Source organism: Dermochelys coriacea, chromosome 2 (assembly GCF_009764565.3).
Source record: "Dermochelys coriacea isolate rDerCor1 chromosome 2, rDerCor1.pri.v4, whole genome shotgun sequence".
NCBI classification, from domain to species: domain Eukaryota; kingdom Metazoa; phylum Chordata; order Testudines; family Dermochelyidae; genus Dermochelys; species Dermochelys coriacea.
In genome coordinates, this window is record NC_050069.1 from 250,420,722 (window position 1) to 250,435,247 (window position 14,526).

At 41.7% G+C, this 14,526-nt stretch overlaps 1 protein-coding gene across 2 annotated transcripts in view; it reads left to right on the plus strand.

Moving 5' to 3' along the window:
• The window catches only part of NCAPG2 (non-SMC condensin II complex subunit G2), a 119,460-nt gene that overhangs the window by 61,093 nt on the left and 43,841 nt on the right, over positions 1 to 14,526 (plus strand). For both annotated transcript variants that reach the window (XM_038391915.2, XM_038391916.2), the window contains exons 14-16: positions 6,113 to 6,335; positions 8,499 to 8,608; positions 9,112 to 9,285. In XM_038391915.2, coding sequence (XP_038247843.1) covers positions 6,113 to 6,335; positions 8,499 to 8,608; positions 9,112 to 9,285 — 507 coding nt within the window. The remainder of the gene's footprint in view (positions 1 to 6,112; positions 6,336 to 8,498; positions 8,609 to 9,111; positions 9,286 to 14,526) is intronic.

Sequence of the window (14,526 nt, forward strand, 5' to 3'; positions counted from 1 at the left end):
GCAGGTGCAGTCACGTCTGAAGCCTGAGGGAACGCCTTCCACAACTGTGGTACCATGCCATTCTGAGACCATCTCGGGAGTGACCACACTGGAGTTGTTTGTGGCAGCAAGAGATCTTGTCGCAGCTGAGGCTTTCAGTGCCAATTTCTCTGACAGTGCAGGAGACTGTGCTCTCAGTACCAGCAGACAAGGGTGTGGCAGCACTTGGTACCATGTCAACCTCCATTGCTTCAAATTGCAAATCCATCAGTACCATCAAAGGGGAAGCTTGCAACATTGGCGGCTCAGTGTCCTTCTCTGACTCGGCTCTGGACTCCGACATCATTGGAACTACTTGGTCTGCAGGGGGGAGAGTTGTCCACTGCTGAATCGGAGATTGGCTCCTATGTTTCCCACCCTCAGAGCCACTTTCATTCCACTCCACTAAGGCACTAATTCTCTGCTTGGGAATCTTTGGCCACCCCCTCAATGGTTAGGGGGTCACTGGGGCCCATAACTAGTCCAGTGGCCGTTTTGGAATCCATGAGGTTTCCTTCAGGATTCTATGTCATACCTGAGATATTCCTGTTCTGTGTCCTCAGAGAGGCATGGGGCACCTACTCGCCAGGCACTCTGTTCCTGAGCCTGGTACCAGTCCCAATACCAAGCAGCAAGAGGTATCAGGAGGACCTTGCTGGATAGCTAGTGGAGGAAGAGCAGTGTTAGCTTGTGCTGGCCTCTTCTTCTGGTGAGGCAGTCTCCTTGGGGCATTTTGACTCTCCCAGATGACTAAGGCCACGAAGAGGGTGAGGATCCAGGTGAAGGAGGTTAAAGAATCCTCTTACTGCCTGTTGACATTTTGGCTACAGCTTGGCTTTCAAGAGAGGTCTCCCTATTAACAAGGCTAGTATGGACCCTATTATGGCTCTCTGGCAGACCCCTTCCTCCAGCCTCAGTTTAGGTGAGGGTCTCTTGTGTTGTCACTGTCCAATGAAGGGGAACAACAAGGGTAATAAGATGTGACCCCAAAATCAAAAGATAAAAAAACAAAGCTCTACATCTGTTTGATATAGCAGTTTTTATTCTACTGTGAGGTTGCAACTCAGGATTGCCAACCAGCCAGCACTTTTGGGATTGTATGATTTTGATGTTTGGGACTCCATTTTAAATTTAGAGACGTGCTGCCAGAGGATGCTAGGTTGGAGTTCCCCTCGTTATCTTATTAGGGGAAATCTGTAGCGAGATCTTTGCTGTAGGCTGCGCTGGATGCACTGGACTCGGCAGCTAGGTCTATGATTTCTGCAGCGGCCATGTGCAGGAGCTCTTGGCTGCAGTCTTTGGGGCTTCCACAAGAGATTCAACAGACTTTATAGGACCTGCCCTTTGAAGGGTCTTCACTGTTTTTGGAGCAAACTAACTCTAAAATCCATGGCTTGAAGGACTTCAGGGCAACTCTAAAGTTTTTGCAAAAAGAAAAGGAGTACTTGTGGCACCTTTAGAGACTAACAAATTTATTTGATCATAAGCTCTCGTGAGCTACAGCTCACTTCATCGGATGCATTCAGTGGAAGAAGTTTTTGTGGGTGTATACTCCAGTCCCGTCCAGTTAGCACTTACATCCACAACAGACCCACTATTACTTTGCCCTTGCTCCTTGGCAGGATCTGCAGAGAAAAAAAGAGTAGGGGTTGTAGATATAGACCTCTTTCTCCTTCTGCCTCAGCATCACGGTCTGTTCCATCTAGACACCCAGGGGAAGCTAAACAGGCATTTTGATGGGCTGCTCAAGCTCGCCATGCCAGTTTCCATTTTCCCCACACTTGCAAACGGCTTTTCCCATTTCCCCAGTGCTTGGTCCTGGATTAGCTCAGACTGATGGGTATTAAGCACTGGAAGTGGGATATACCCTCCAATTTATTTCTACCCGACCCTCCTGCCCTGTCTCTCTTCAGGCACCACTCATGAGGCGCTCCTACTATAGGAGGGTTCAGTCTCTCCTTCAGGTAGGAGCCATAGAAGAAGTTCTGCAGTGTCACAGAGGAAAAGGGTTCTTTTCCTGTTATTTCCTAATCCTGAAACCAAAGGGAGATCTCAGACCAATTTTAGACCTGCACCAACAAATACTTCAGAAAGAGAGTTTCACGTGGTCACTTTGCCTTCCAGCTTTCCATTATTCTATACCTGTATCCTGGAGACTGGTATGCTGCCCTCAATTTAAGAGATGACTACTTTCATGTGGCATTTTATCAAGGTCACAAAGTTTTTCAGGTTCATAGTGAATCACTTTCATTATCAGTTCACTATGCTGCCTTTTGGCCTGTCAGCAGCTTCTCAGGTTTTCACAAAATATGTCTGGTAGCGGCGTTTCAGAGGAGACTAGGAGTACAGGTCTACCATACCTGGATGACTGGCTAGTTAAGGGCTGGTCCAGGGCTCAGGTTCTCTCCAGTGTACAACTCATCCCATCATCCTTCAAAGCTCTAGGTCTGTTCGTCTCAGTTGATCAGTCTTTCCTTTGTCCAGTGCAGAGAATAGGGGTTTTATAGGCACACTATTGGACTCTGCTCAGGCCAGGGCTTTCCTTCCAGACACACGATTCCAAACAATTCATTCTCTTGTGGAAGACTTTAATGTTCCCCCAAACATCAGCTCAAAACAGAGACTCCTGTACGACTTCATACACATATGTAGTCCAACATGCCAGGCTGTAAATCAGGACTCATCAAAGTTGGCTGGCCTCCATTTATTCACCAAGTTACCACTGTGTTCACTGTGCCTTCACAGGTACCAACCTTGCTAGATAAGTGGACAGACCCACTCAGTGTTTGTGTGGGTGTTCCCTTTGTCTGCCCCGAGCCTTTTACTGACACTGGTGATAGATTTCAGAGTAGCAGCCGTGTTAGTCTGTATTCGCAAAAAGAAAAGGAGTACTTGTGGCACCTTGGAGACTAACAAATTTATTAGAGCATAAGCTTTCGTGAGCTGTAGCTCACGAAAGCTTATGCTCTAATAAATTTGTTAGTCTCTAAGGTGCCACAAGTACTCCTTTTCTTTTTGGTGATAGATGCGTCTGTCCTGGTGAGGGGAACTTATCTGGATGCCCTCAGAACTCAGTTTGTGGGTCTCAAGGGATCTCTTTCTTCACATCAATGTCAGAGAGCTAAGGGCTGTCTGCCTTGCCTGTCAGGCCTTCCTACCACATGCTAAGGCCAAAAGCTTGTTTGGTGTCTCAGACGCTACTATGGCAATGTTTTACCTCAACAGGCAGGGGGAACCCACTCGTCTCTTCTTTGCCAGGAGGCAGTTCACGTATGGAACTTTTTCATTGCCGATTCAATCCGTCTCGAAGCCACTTACCTTCCAGGGATGCAGAAATGAGCTGGTGGATCACCTAAGCAGATCATTTACAAGTTGTCATGAGTGGTTTCTCTGCCCAAATGCATCCAGACAAATTTCCCAATTTTTCAGATAGACCTATTTGCAAACAAGGGCAACAAGAAATGCCAACAATTTTGCTCCTTACAAGGCCACAGTTGTGGTTCCATCGCAGATGGTTTCCTGCTACCCTGGACAAACAAGCTCTACTATGCTTTTCCCCACAATCCCATTCCTGCAGAGAGTCCTCCTAAAGAACAAGCAGGACCAGGTCCATGTTATGTTAATAGCCCCATCGTAGCCTTGATACACTGGTTCGCCATCTGTGAGTTCCAGCTCCTATTTCGCTCCTGTTGCACCTGAACTTGATCTCCAAAGATAATGGTCAGCTGCTCCACCCAAACCTGTGGTCCTTCATTTAACAGCCTGGAGGCTCCATGGCAAAGTCCTAGAGGGAGTCTTGCTTTTGAAGCAAGTTCACCATGTCTTGTTAGCAACAGTTAGAAAGCCCTCTACCAGAGCAGCTTGCATGTCAAAATGGAGGCCTTTTTCGGTCTGGTCTTGTCAGTTTGGGGGTCTCGCCAATGCAATCCTCTATCCAGCATTTATTTATTTATGCTGGATAGAGGACTATTTATTGCACTTAAACAGCAGTGGTTAATGATTCTTCTATCAAAGAAATCTTCTACCAAATGATTCTGGTAGCAATATCAGTTTTCCATCCCTATGTAGATAACCATTCTATATTTTCTAATGATATAACAATCAGATTTGTGAAGGGACTGGAAAAGTTGTATCTTCAAATAAGGTAACTTATCCCCACCAGAACTTGAACCTTAGATTTGTCAAAGCTCATGGGGCCACCGTTTAAGCCTCTAACAACATGTTCCTTACTGCACCTATCTTTAAAGGTGGCTTTCCTGATAGCTATCGCTTTGGACAGGAAGGTAGCTAAATTGCATGCTCTGACATCCAACCACCTTATACAATACTCTTTTAAGGATAAGGTGTACTTGTGCCCTCATCCAAGATTTCTCTTAAAAGTGGTATTTAATTTTCATATTAACCAGTCAATTTACTTTCCTACATTTTACCCCAAACCACATACCAACAGAGGAGCAATGTTTGCATACCGTAGATGTCAGAAGGGTGTTGGTATCCTACATAGGGAGGATTAAAGCATTTTGTTTGTCAGCCCAGCTATTGGTGGCCATAGCAGACAGATGAAGGGTCATCCTATCTCTTTGCAAAGAATTTTGTCTTGGATAACTTTCTGCCTTCATGTTTGTTATGATCTGGCATTTCCCTGCTGGGCAGACTGACAGTACATTCCATGATATGGCAGGCAGCCTCTAGAGTGTTCCTTGCTCAAGTCTGAATCCAGGACATTTGTGGAGTGGCAATATAGTGTTCAGTTCATACCTTTGCATCCTATTATGCCAGTACTCTGTACTCCCAAAATGATACTAAATTTGGACAAATTGTACTCCAGTCTGTGTGTACATGAACACCATCATACGTTATGGCTTGTAAGTCACCGAGTGGAATATACATGTGCACTCACTCAAAAAAAAAAAATGTTTCTAGCCTTTCATATCTGTTGTTCTTAGAGATGAGTTGTACATGTCCATTCCACGACTCGCCCTCCTATCCCTTGGCTTCAGAGTTGTCCGGCAAGAAGGAACTGAGGGAGCTCAGGGATGGGTGGGCCCTTCATACTGGCATGCACTGCTGCATGGCCGAAGAAGGTGCTTAAGCTGCCCTGATGGGTACCACTGAGGAAAAAATTTCTAATGACTGTGCACAGGGTGCACGCACACCTGGAATGAACATGTGCAATACACGTCGAGGAACAATAGTTACAAAAGGTTAGTAACTATTTTTCTTTAAATAAATAGGAAATGTCTACTTTTGTTAAATATTGGATGTTGGAAAATGTTTTCAATAAGCCCTTGTCACTAAAGTGATTATTAGGAGAGGCTGATCTATTGAGCTGCATGCGATAACACCATATTTTATAACCACAAGGGAAATATTGCTGTATTTAGTGAGCCAGAAGGAAGCTTTTTCAGTGCCTAATAACAATTCCAAAACTTTTTTTGAAATCCCATATCTAAAATTAAGACCTAATTAATTCAAGACCTTGCCACAAAAATGACAGATGTAGAGTAGTAGCATTACTATTGGCATAACTAAGAATTTACTTCCTGCATTCCATGTCTGTAATGCAGTAGTTGAGACAGGACTGAGGTAGTGGCAGGTGATGGCATGGGCTAATCTTTGGTGGAAGGGAGCTTGTGCACTCATCACCCTTACAGCTGCCTCAGAACCTAAAATTTTCATAGGTAGGGAATTTAACTCTCTCTGAAGCTGGGAGTGTGAGACCTGAGTAAGAATCCTGAATAACAGTTTTTGCGGTGATATTTTCAAAGTATTACTACTGCAGGTAAGTAATTCTTCCTTATCAACTGAACTGAATAAAGAATTTTAGGTACACCGGATTGTAATTTGACTAATACACACAATATGCTTTGTATTGCACCTGAATAATGCTATAGTACTGGTTCTATATAGTGCTATGGATTTTTAGTATTTTACTTTAAACAATACATTTTACTTTTGTTCAGAGTCAATGTTTTGGTGCAGAAAGTACTGTTAACCAAAAAAAAATTGTAATATCTTGTTTCTCTTTCCCTTCTTCTGTTGCCCCTTTAACTTCCTCCCCTTTTCACTTTAAAAATAAATAAAAATTCAAAAGTTCTGGAAAATTTGTCCCATGGAGCATCTTCTGACTCGTCTTGAAGTTGATTCACGTCCTGTGTCACGCCGCTTAGTAAATCTCCTATTCAACTCTTTCTTGCCTGTTAATCAACCTGAGGAGGTATGGTGTGAACGCTGTGTTACCCTAATCCAGATGAATCCAGCAGCAGCCAGAAAGTTCTATCAGTATGCTTACGAGTATACTGCTCCCACCAACATAGGTAAAGTACTGGACACTACAAGAGTCCTGGAAATGTCAATTTTATATTACTTGTTTAACACTTAATTTGTCTCCAATACTTGGGGACCTTCAGTATTGTCAAGTGGCTGACTCTACAAAAGTCTCTCCTGAAAAATTCTTCCAAATTTCCCTAATTGAAAATGTTCTTAGACCAGCAATATCAGGGAGATACATTGCAGGAAGTTTTTCTTTCTAGCGAAGAATGCTATTGAATCTATGCCAGCAAGCAAACTGGCAGAGTGGTTTTATTTCCAGAACTTGCTAATGTCAGAAAGAAATAAGGAATCTGCACAGATTGATTCCACGCTCAAGACATCAGGTCACCCAGAGAACAATCCCTACACATGCATTCTAGAGATGAGGGTGGTTGTGTGGACACTGAGAGATTTCAAAGATAGTAGCCTAATTATGTGTTCTATAAATATTGTGGATTTATGTCCAGGGGGGGAGTGATGGTTATCAGGGCACATAAGACTCAGTCACTTTTACTCCCGACCTTCAGTGAGAGGGAATCTTCCTTGTGGTTGCTGGGTGTCCTCTCCCTGACACCAACCAGTCTTTCAGCCAATCGACCACGCTTCTCCAGACTATGCCAGCCCTAACTTCACTTTGCAGGTTAACAATAGGTGCACCCTGAATCCCTTGGAATCATTCCTTTTTGATATCAAGCCCCTGACATTGGTTACTCACAGAAATTCCAGATCATCAGCCTCCAAAGGTGCAGTGTACCCCAGATTACCAGTTTTATCTTAAACCATTGCTTCTGTAAACCACACAGTACCTGTAAGCACTTACAATAAAACAAAAGTAGATTTGTTTTAAGAAAGAATAAAGATTTAACTAGAATGAAAGAAAGTGATGGGAACGACTGATTACAACACAAAACAAAATCATAACGTGAACCTAGGTTTACTCTTGTCAATAGTTACCTTTCCTATATAATAAAGTAAGCTTCCTACCCCCAGAAAGTTCAGCCCTGTGGAGGGCTGGCTGGCTTCACAAGAATCAGGATCCAAGCATTCATGAAAGTCCCCTGCTCCTTAGAGGATTTCTTCAGTGAATGGTTACAGAACCTTTCCTTACATTTGGTGATACTGAAACAGTCTTTTGTCTTTATTCACAACCAGGGTGATCTTCTGCCTGCTATAATGTTCCTTGTCACCTACAAATGGTTTATATTGTTTTATGTTGTATTTGATGACTTTCCGTTGTTCTGGGTTGTGGCAAAGGTAGATAATAGAGCCTTTCATTACTTTGCTGTCTGAGTGACAGCTCCCTCTTGCTTGAATGGCTCATCACCAAGACACATTACCCCAGTGACTTAGGGTACATCTACATTTAAAATGCTACCCATCCTCCTAGGTAATCCATTTCCCCAAGAGAAAGTAGCTAGGTCAATAGAAGAATTTTTCCATTGACCTAGTGCTGTCTGCACTGTGAGGTTTAACAATGCCACTCTGCTATGGATTTTTCACACCCTAACCACGGTAACTCAACAGCCTAATCTTCTAGTGTAGATCAGGCCTAATTTTTACTCCCAAATCCATAAAACATACTTTCAAAATAAATACATTATTCTTGAAATATTATCCATACATACATACAACTTGCAATGATTGAGACTTGATCAGGAGTTTTCTGTAGATACCTTACGTTACTCATGGATAAATCTCCTGTAAGACTGAGTTTGGTGCAGTGGGTGTCTTAGCTCTGAGGTGAGAGTTTGCAAATAACAGGGAACCCTTTGCCAAGGAGCCTCCGTGTCACAGAGAGCCATCATGCTTTGAGAGTAGTCCATTGAAGTAACAGCTTTTGCAAATAAATTTAGTATAGCTTCCTGTGATCTTTTCTCTGGAGAAAAATACCAGACAAGGGTACTGTGTATTTTTTTTGTTTTGTTTTTTGTTTTGTTGTTTTCAATGATTGAATCAGAAAGTGTGGTGATTACTTAAACCACAAGTGTTTCATATTGGAATATATTAAATTTACTTTTAATGGAATTGGTATCTTATATACTAGCTGTGTCTGCTTCTTATCTCCCACTTCCTCAAATAATTTTTATAATTACCTGTAACATCATCTGTTGCTAATAAAGGGTTCTTAAGTGGAATGGTTGTCTAAATTATCTACTTTTAAAATTTAGCTAAATTCATGCTCACTATTCGGCGCTGCTTGAATGCCTGCATCCAGAGAGCAATAAAAGAAAATAAAGATGATGAAGAAGAAGATGAAAGTGAAAAGGAGAATATTAGTGTAAGTAAAATCAGGCTTTTACTTTATGCTGAGCACTAACAACTTTTTAAAATAGCACTTGTGTTGTGACAGACAGGAAAGTGAACATGAAAGAGGGAGACCATAAGGGGAACAAATGGTGATCTCTAGGGATAGGAAGACAAGAAAAAGTGGCGATCAAGCCACTACTGTGATGTGAGAGAGTGGCAAGTAGCTTAAGTAGCAAGAGGAATTCTAGGCATACTTAAAATGGGTGCTTGTCTCATGCTGATGGTTATTCTAAGTACACAGTAGTAGAAATGATTTTGCAATTGTATTTATTCAAATATGGATCTATCAAAATGACTATATTTATGCACAGATTAAGTCTGAATTGTGGCATTCACATCCCCATACAGTAAACATAGCTCCTTTGTTAAATGAAGGGTTCAGAAAAAGGTTTTCAATTTTTTGAAACATAATTTTAACCTTCATTCATATTATACAGTATTAGCTATTTTAATCCCCAAATGTTTGCATTTCAGATGCTAAATAATGTGTTGTCAATAAACGATGCGACTTCCATGGCAAGTTTACTGGAGATTACTGTAATTCTCTGGAGAAGTATTCACAAAGCACTGGATCACAATGAAGAAGCCAAAGGTTACACAATCAGAAAGTTTGCCTCTGTACTGCCAGAATATTTTAAAGCTTTTAAGGTATACTTTAATATCACAGGTTAAAAATTGTGGCAAATTCAAAATATAGATGAATGACTTTCTAGAAACCTGTATTTTTTTTTATTTTTAATTATTTTTAATTCTAGTGCTTGCATGGCATATGTGCACATGTCCCTTGTCTGTCTGTCTGTCTGCAATTGTGTTTTCACATGGTGTTTGGATGATGCCATAAACTAAAAAGTGGCTGGAGTGAGGTCCTGGGAATTTCCTAAACAAAAGAGGTTTCAGAGTAGCAGCCATGTTAGTCTGCATTCGCAAAAAGAAAAGGAGTACTTTTGGCACCTTAGAGACTAACAAATTTATTTGAGCATAAGCTTTCGTGAGCTACAGCTCACTTCATGCATCCGATGAAGTGAGCTAGCTCACGAAAGCTTATGCTCAAATAAATTTGTTAGTCTCTAAGGTGCCACAAGTACTCCTTTTCTTTCTAAACAAAAGAGAGTGCTCTAATTTCACACAGAATCTGGCAGATGGGTCCTTATAATTTTAAGTATTGAAACAGAAACAAATATGTAACTATTAGTTCTCCTTTGATTATCCTCCTAGATCTCTATTGCTGGGAGTGCATGTGCTCTTGGTCTCTTGGCACCATGATAGGAAGTCTCGGAAAAACAATTGCTCTTGAGGCTCCCCTGCAGAACAAAATATTCAGTGTTAAGTCGTATGAGGAATTTCCCCCCACCATTCTAAATAATCACTACCCCAGTTCCTCTTTCACTACTTGAGCAGACAACTTAGAAACACCAGACTCCTCTTCCCCTCCTTGCACTTGTGTTTGCTATCTTAATTCTGCCTTGTGGTGAGCATTCTCTTGATGCAATTGCTCATTGTTAGGCTTTGACATGTTTGGCTCAGTTAGTTCCATTAATCTTCATAGTGTTGGCCCAGTTGATCTGTTCACCTAGTCCTGCGGTATTCCTCATGATAGCTGCCAAGCTCCTGTTCATTACTAATAGTACATGTGCTGCCTGTGATGCCTTTGGAAGGATCATCCAATGAAGGTTTCTCTTATTTGTGTGAGTTTTGCTCTGAGAGCCCTCAAGGACTGTGAAAGCCATCTGAAAGCTTCCTTAGTGGAAGAATTATCCTTTCTTCTTTGAGTAGTGTCCCTAAGGGTGCTCCACTCTTGGAACATTTTTGCCCTCTGCACCTCACATCGGAGATTTTAGGTAGCAGTGCCCGTTTGGCCTGCGCATACACTCTTCTTATCTTGTGCCAATATAGGAGAACCTCCCTCTCAGTTCCTTCTCAGCCGCCTTGGCCCAAGAGGGAGCCTCAGTAGCATCTGAATTGAAATTGCCTAACTTGTATTTTTTTTTTTTCTCTTGTTCAAGATAGTTTGTGTGTGTTCATGGAGTTTTAGTTCTTGTACTCCATTTTTTCTTTTTTGAGTTTTAAAAAAAATTCTTATTAGAATAGTGAACTGTTTGCCATCCATAGTTTTTTCTTGTTTCTTCCATCTGGGGAAGTGGAACCTGGAAAGGGTATGCCCAGCTCCCTCGGGTTTAAACGTTATCTTTCCTGCCAAGAGGCTATCCCGGTCAGTGACAGACATAACCAGAGACACATGTCCCTCAAAATTATAATTTCTGCCAGAAATTAAGGTCAAGGGCAAGAAAACTCTGAAGTAAAACTGCATCTGCTTATGACAGAGAGTTCGCTCCAACCAGCTTCCAACCCCAACCCAGGGATTCCCACTGTCCAACGGTCCCTGACGAGGCTGTCTCCATCAACTTCCTTGGCACAATACTCCCCCGCAGCTTCCAAGAAAAAATTCCTGGATTCCTCTCAAAAAGCTTCCAGAAAGCAGGCTTCAAGTCCCTTGGGTTGAGAATCTACCACGAAGAGATGATCTCCGATCAGGTCGACCACTACAGCACTCACTGATCTCTGGCTCAGTACTCACAAGGCTGCAGGCTACTCTGGTACTGTCATTGCCAGAAAGCCTAAAGACTCTAAGAATTCAGTCTCTTCAACCTTGAGTCAAGTGCAGTAGCTATCTTTAAAAATCTCACATTGGTACCTTCTTTGCGTTTTTGTCAAATCTGCAGTGAAAGTGTTCTTTAAACAAACATGTGCTGAGTCATCATTGGAGACTGCCTTAACATGAAATATATGGGAGAATGTGGGTAAAACAGAGCAGGAGACGTACAATTCTTCCCCCAAGGAATTCAGTCACATTTAATTAACACATTTAATTTTTTAACTAGTGTCTTCAGCATGGAAGCATGTCCTCTGGAATGGTGGCTGAAGCATGAAGGGGCATATGAATGTTTAACATATCTGGAACGTAAATACCTTGCAATGTGGGCAATAAAAGTGCCATTCAGACACCTGTTCTCACTTTCAGATGGCATTGTAAATAAGAAGCAGGTAGCATTATCTCCCATAAATGTAAACAATCTTGTTTCTCTTAGTGATTGGATGAACAAGAAATAGGACTGAATGGACTTGTAGGGTCTAAGATCTCAAGATCACAAATGGGAAATAGACACCACCATTCTCCACTGCATATTTCTACATTGGGGCATCCCCAAAATAGACTTATTTGCCACAGTCAAAAACAACAAATGCTCCCAGTTTTGCTCCAGGGCCAGTCTGGGTCACCACTCTTTCAGATATGCCTTTCACTTCCAATGGAACAGAAATCTCCTCTGTGCATTTCCACTGATTCCTGTAATATCCACGATCCTGCTTAAGATAGAGGGGAAAAAAACAGGGTTATACTTGTAGATCCCATATGGCTGAGACAAATGTGATTCCCCATCTTACTCAGCTTGCTGTTTGCCAACCAATCACTCTCCAGCCACTCATTTCTTCTCTTAGGATGCCAGCGAGGTCCATCTCCTCAATCTATATGTTCTCTGGCCTAAGGCATGGGTGGTCAATGATTCAAGAGCTTAGAAATGACGTGCTCTGAGGACGTAAAGGCAGTGCTGTTACATAACAGGAAACAAACTATTCATGACACACATATCCAAAAGTGGAAGAGATTCAAACTCTGATGTGACTCAAGACATTTTCCTCCTACATCCTTTCCACTATAATCTGTGCTAGATTACATCCTAGAACTAAAAAGGTCAGGATAATCTCTAACTTCCGTAAAAATGCACCTCGCAGTGTCACAACCTTCCATCATGAGATAGAGGGTTATTCTGTTTTTTCTCATCCCACAAAAAGGTTTCTCAAAGGTCTGGGTAACCTCTTCTTGGAAATCTGATGCCATACACCAACATTGAACCTCAACTTGGTCCTCAGGTGTCTAAGACCACCTCCTTTCAAACCATGGCCACCTACTCCCTTCTACACCTCTTTGAAAACTGCATTTCTAGTAGCCATTACTTTTGCTTGAAGAGTGGGAGAGAGAGGGGTTCTAATGGCGTATTTCCCCCCCCTTTACAGTCTTATTTAAAGATGTCACACTACAACTACAACCCAAGTTCCTACCAAAAATATCTTTGGACTTCCACATAAACCAATTTATCCACCTCCTAGTTTTCTTTCTGAAACCACACTGAGACACACTCAATGTCAGGAGTGCTTGCACTAGCCTCCTATCTAGATAGGACTAAACCCTTCAGGAAATTTCCCATACTATTTCTCTCCATTGTGGACAGATCTAAGGGATCCTCAATCTGTAAAAAAAAAGACACTCTAGGTCAGGGGTCGGCAACCTTTCAGAAGTGATGTGCCAAGTCTTCATTTATACACTCTAATTTAAGGCTTTGCATGCCAGTAATACATTTTAACTTTTTTTAGAACATCTCTCTATAAGTCAATATGTTATATAACCAAACTACTGTTATATGTAAAGTAAACAAGGTTTTCAAAATGTTTCAGAAGCTTTATTTAAAATTAAATTAAAATGCAGATCTTATCAGTTTAGTGTGATCCTTGCCCTTGCTTTACCTTGCTGAGTTTTCCGATGTCTGGCACATATTTGGACACTTTAAGCTGCACACAGGCTTCTGAGTGATCAGTTGTTAACTGGCTCCGAGAGGGACAGAGGACAGATTTCATGTGTGAAAATACCTGTTCACACAGGTATGTGGATCCAAATGCTGAAAGCATTGCAAACGCAATTTTCTTCAAACAGTTAAATTTCACCGGCAGGGACATCCAGCAGGTCAGAATAGAGGCCCCATGATCTCTCTCCGGTAGCTTCAAGTGTGCTTCACAGATCCACAAACTTTGACGTCCGTAATTCTGAGCTTTTTAACTGGATGAGTTGCATTTCGAAATCTTCAACACCAATCCACTGAAATACAGACACATCCAAGTCACTTTCATCGAACTTTTCAGGTTTAATTAGAAAAGCATTGGGCCAAATTGCTGGAAATCTTGAAATCTGTCAGAAAATTTTAATTCCAGTTCTTGTATGTACTTTCCAATCTCGTGGACGTTGACAGTGCAATGTGTCGATAGCTCTTTTATGAGTTGGAAGTAGCAGAAAGTAGAAGTTTGAATATTCCTGGAAAAAACTGTTAGTTTCACAACAAATGCTTTCCAGGCTTCATAAAGATCCAGAACTGTTTGCCCTGCACTCTGGAGACAGAGGTTGAGTTCGTTTAGCTGAGTGATGATATCGGTTAGAAACATGATCTTACACAGCTATTTGTCATCATCCAGTTTGGGGTAGTTTTGTTCTTTTTTTTGACAAAAAGGCCTTGATTGCATCAAAACAGTTTACAAAGCGCATCAAAACCTTGCCACGACTTAGCCACCGAATGTTGCTGTGAAGTGGGATGTCGTTACAAGCACTGTCCATTTCTTCTAGCAGTGCTTGAAATTGTCGGTGAGTCAAAGCAGATTGAGCAACAAGGAAATTCACAATTCACACCATTGTATTCATCACATTATTAAGCTCTGAATTACACATTTTAGCACACAGGTTTTGTTGATGGATGATGCAGTGAAATTTGACTGTTGGACGGCCAATTTGATCTTCAAGTAACTTTTACAAATCCCATCTGTGTTCTGACCTTGGCAGGAGCACCATCTGTTGTCACACACAATATTATTCTGATGTCAACTCCTTATTCTTCAAAATGGTGTACAAAACTTTCCAGTATATCTTCCCCTTTGTGCCATACAGGGTTTTTAGGCAACAAAGTTCCTCTTGGATTTCATCAGAAGCACAATATCTTGCAACAGCTGCCAAACGTGGAAAGTCGTTTATATCCATGCGCTCATCAACTGCAACACTAAACACTGCTGTGT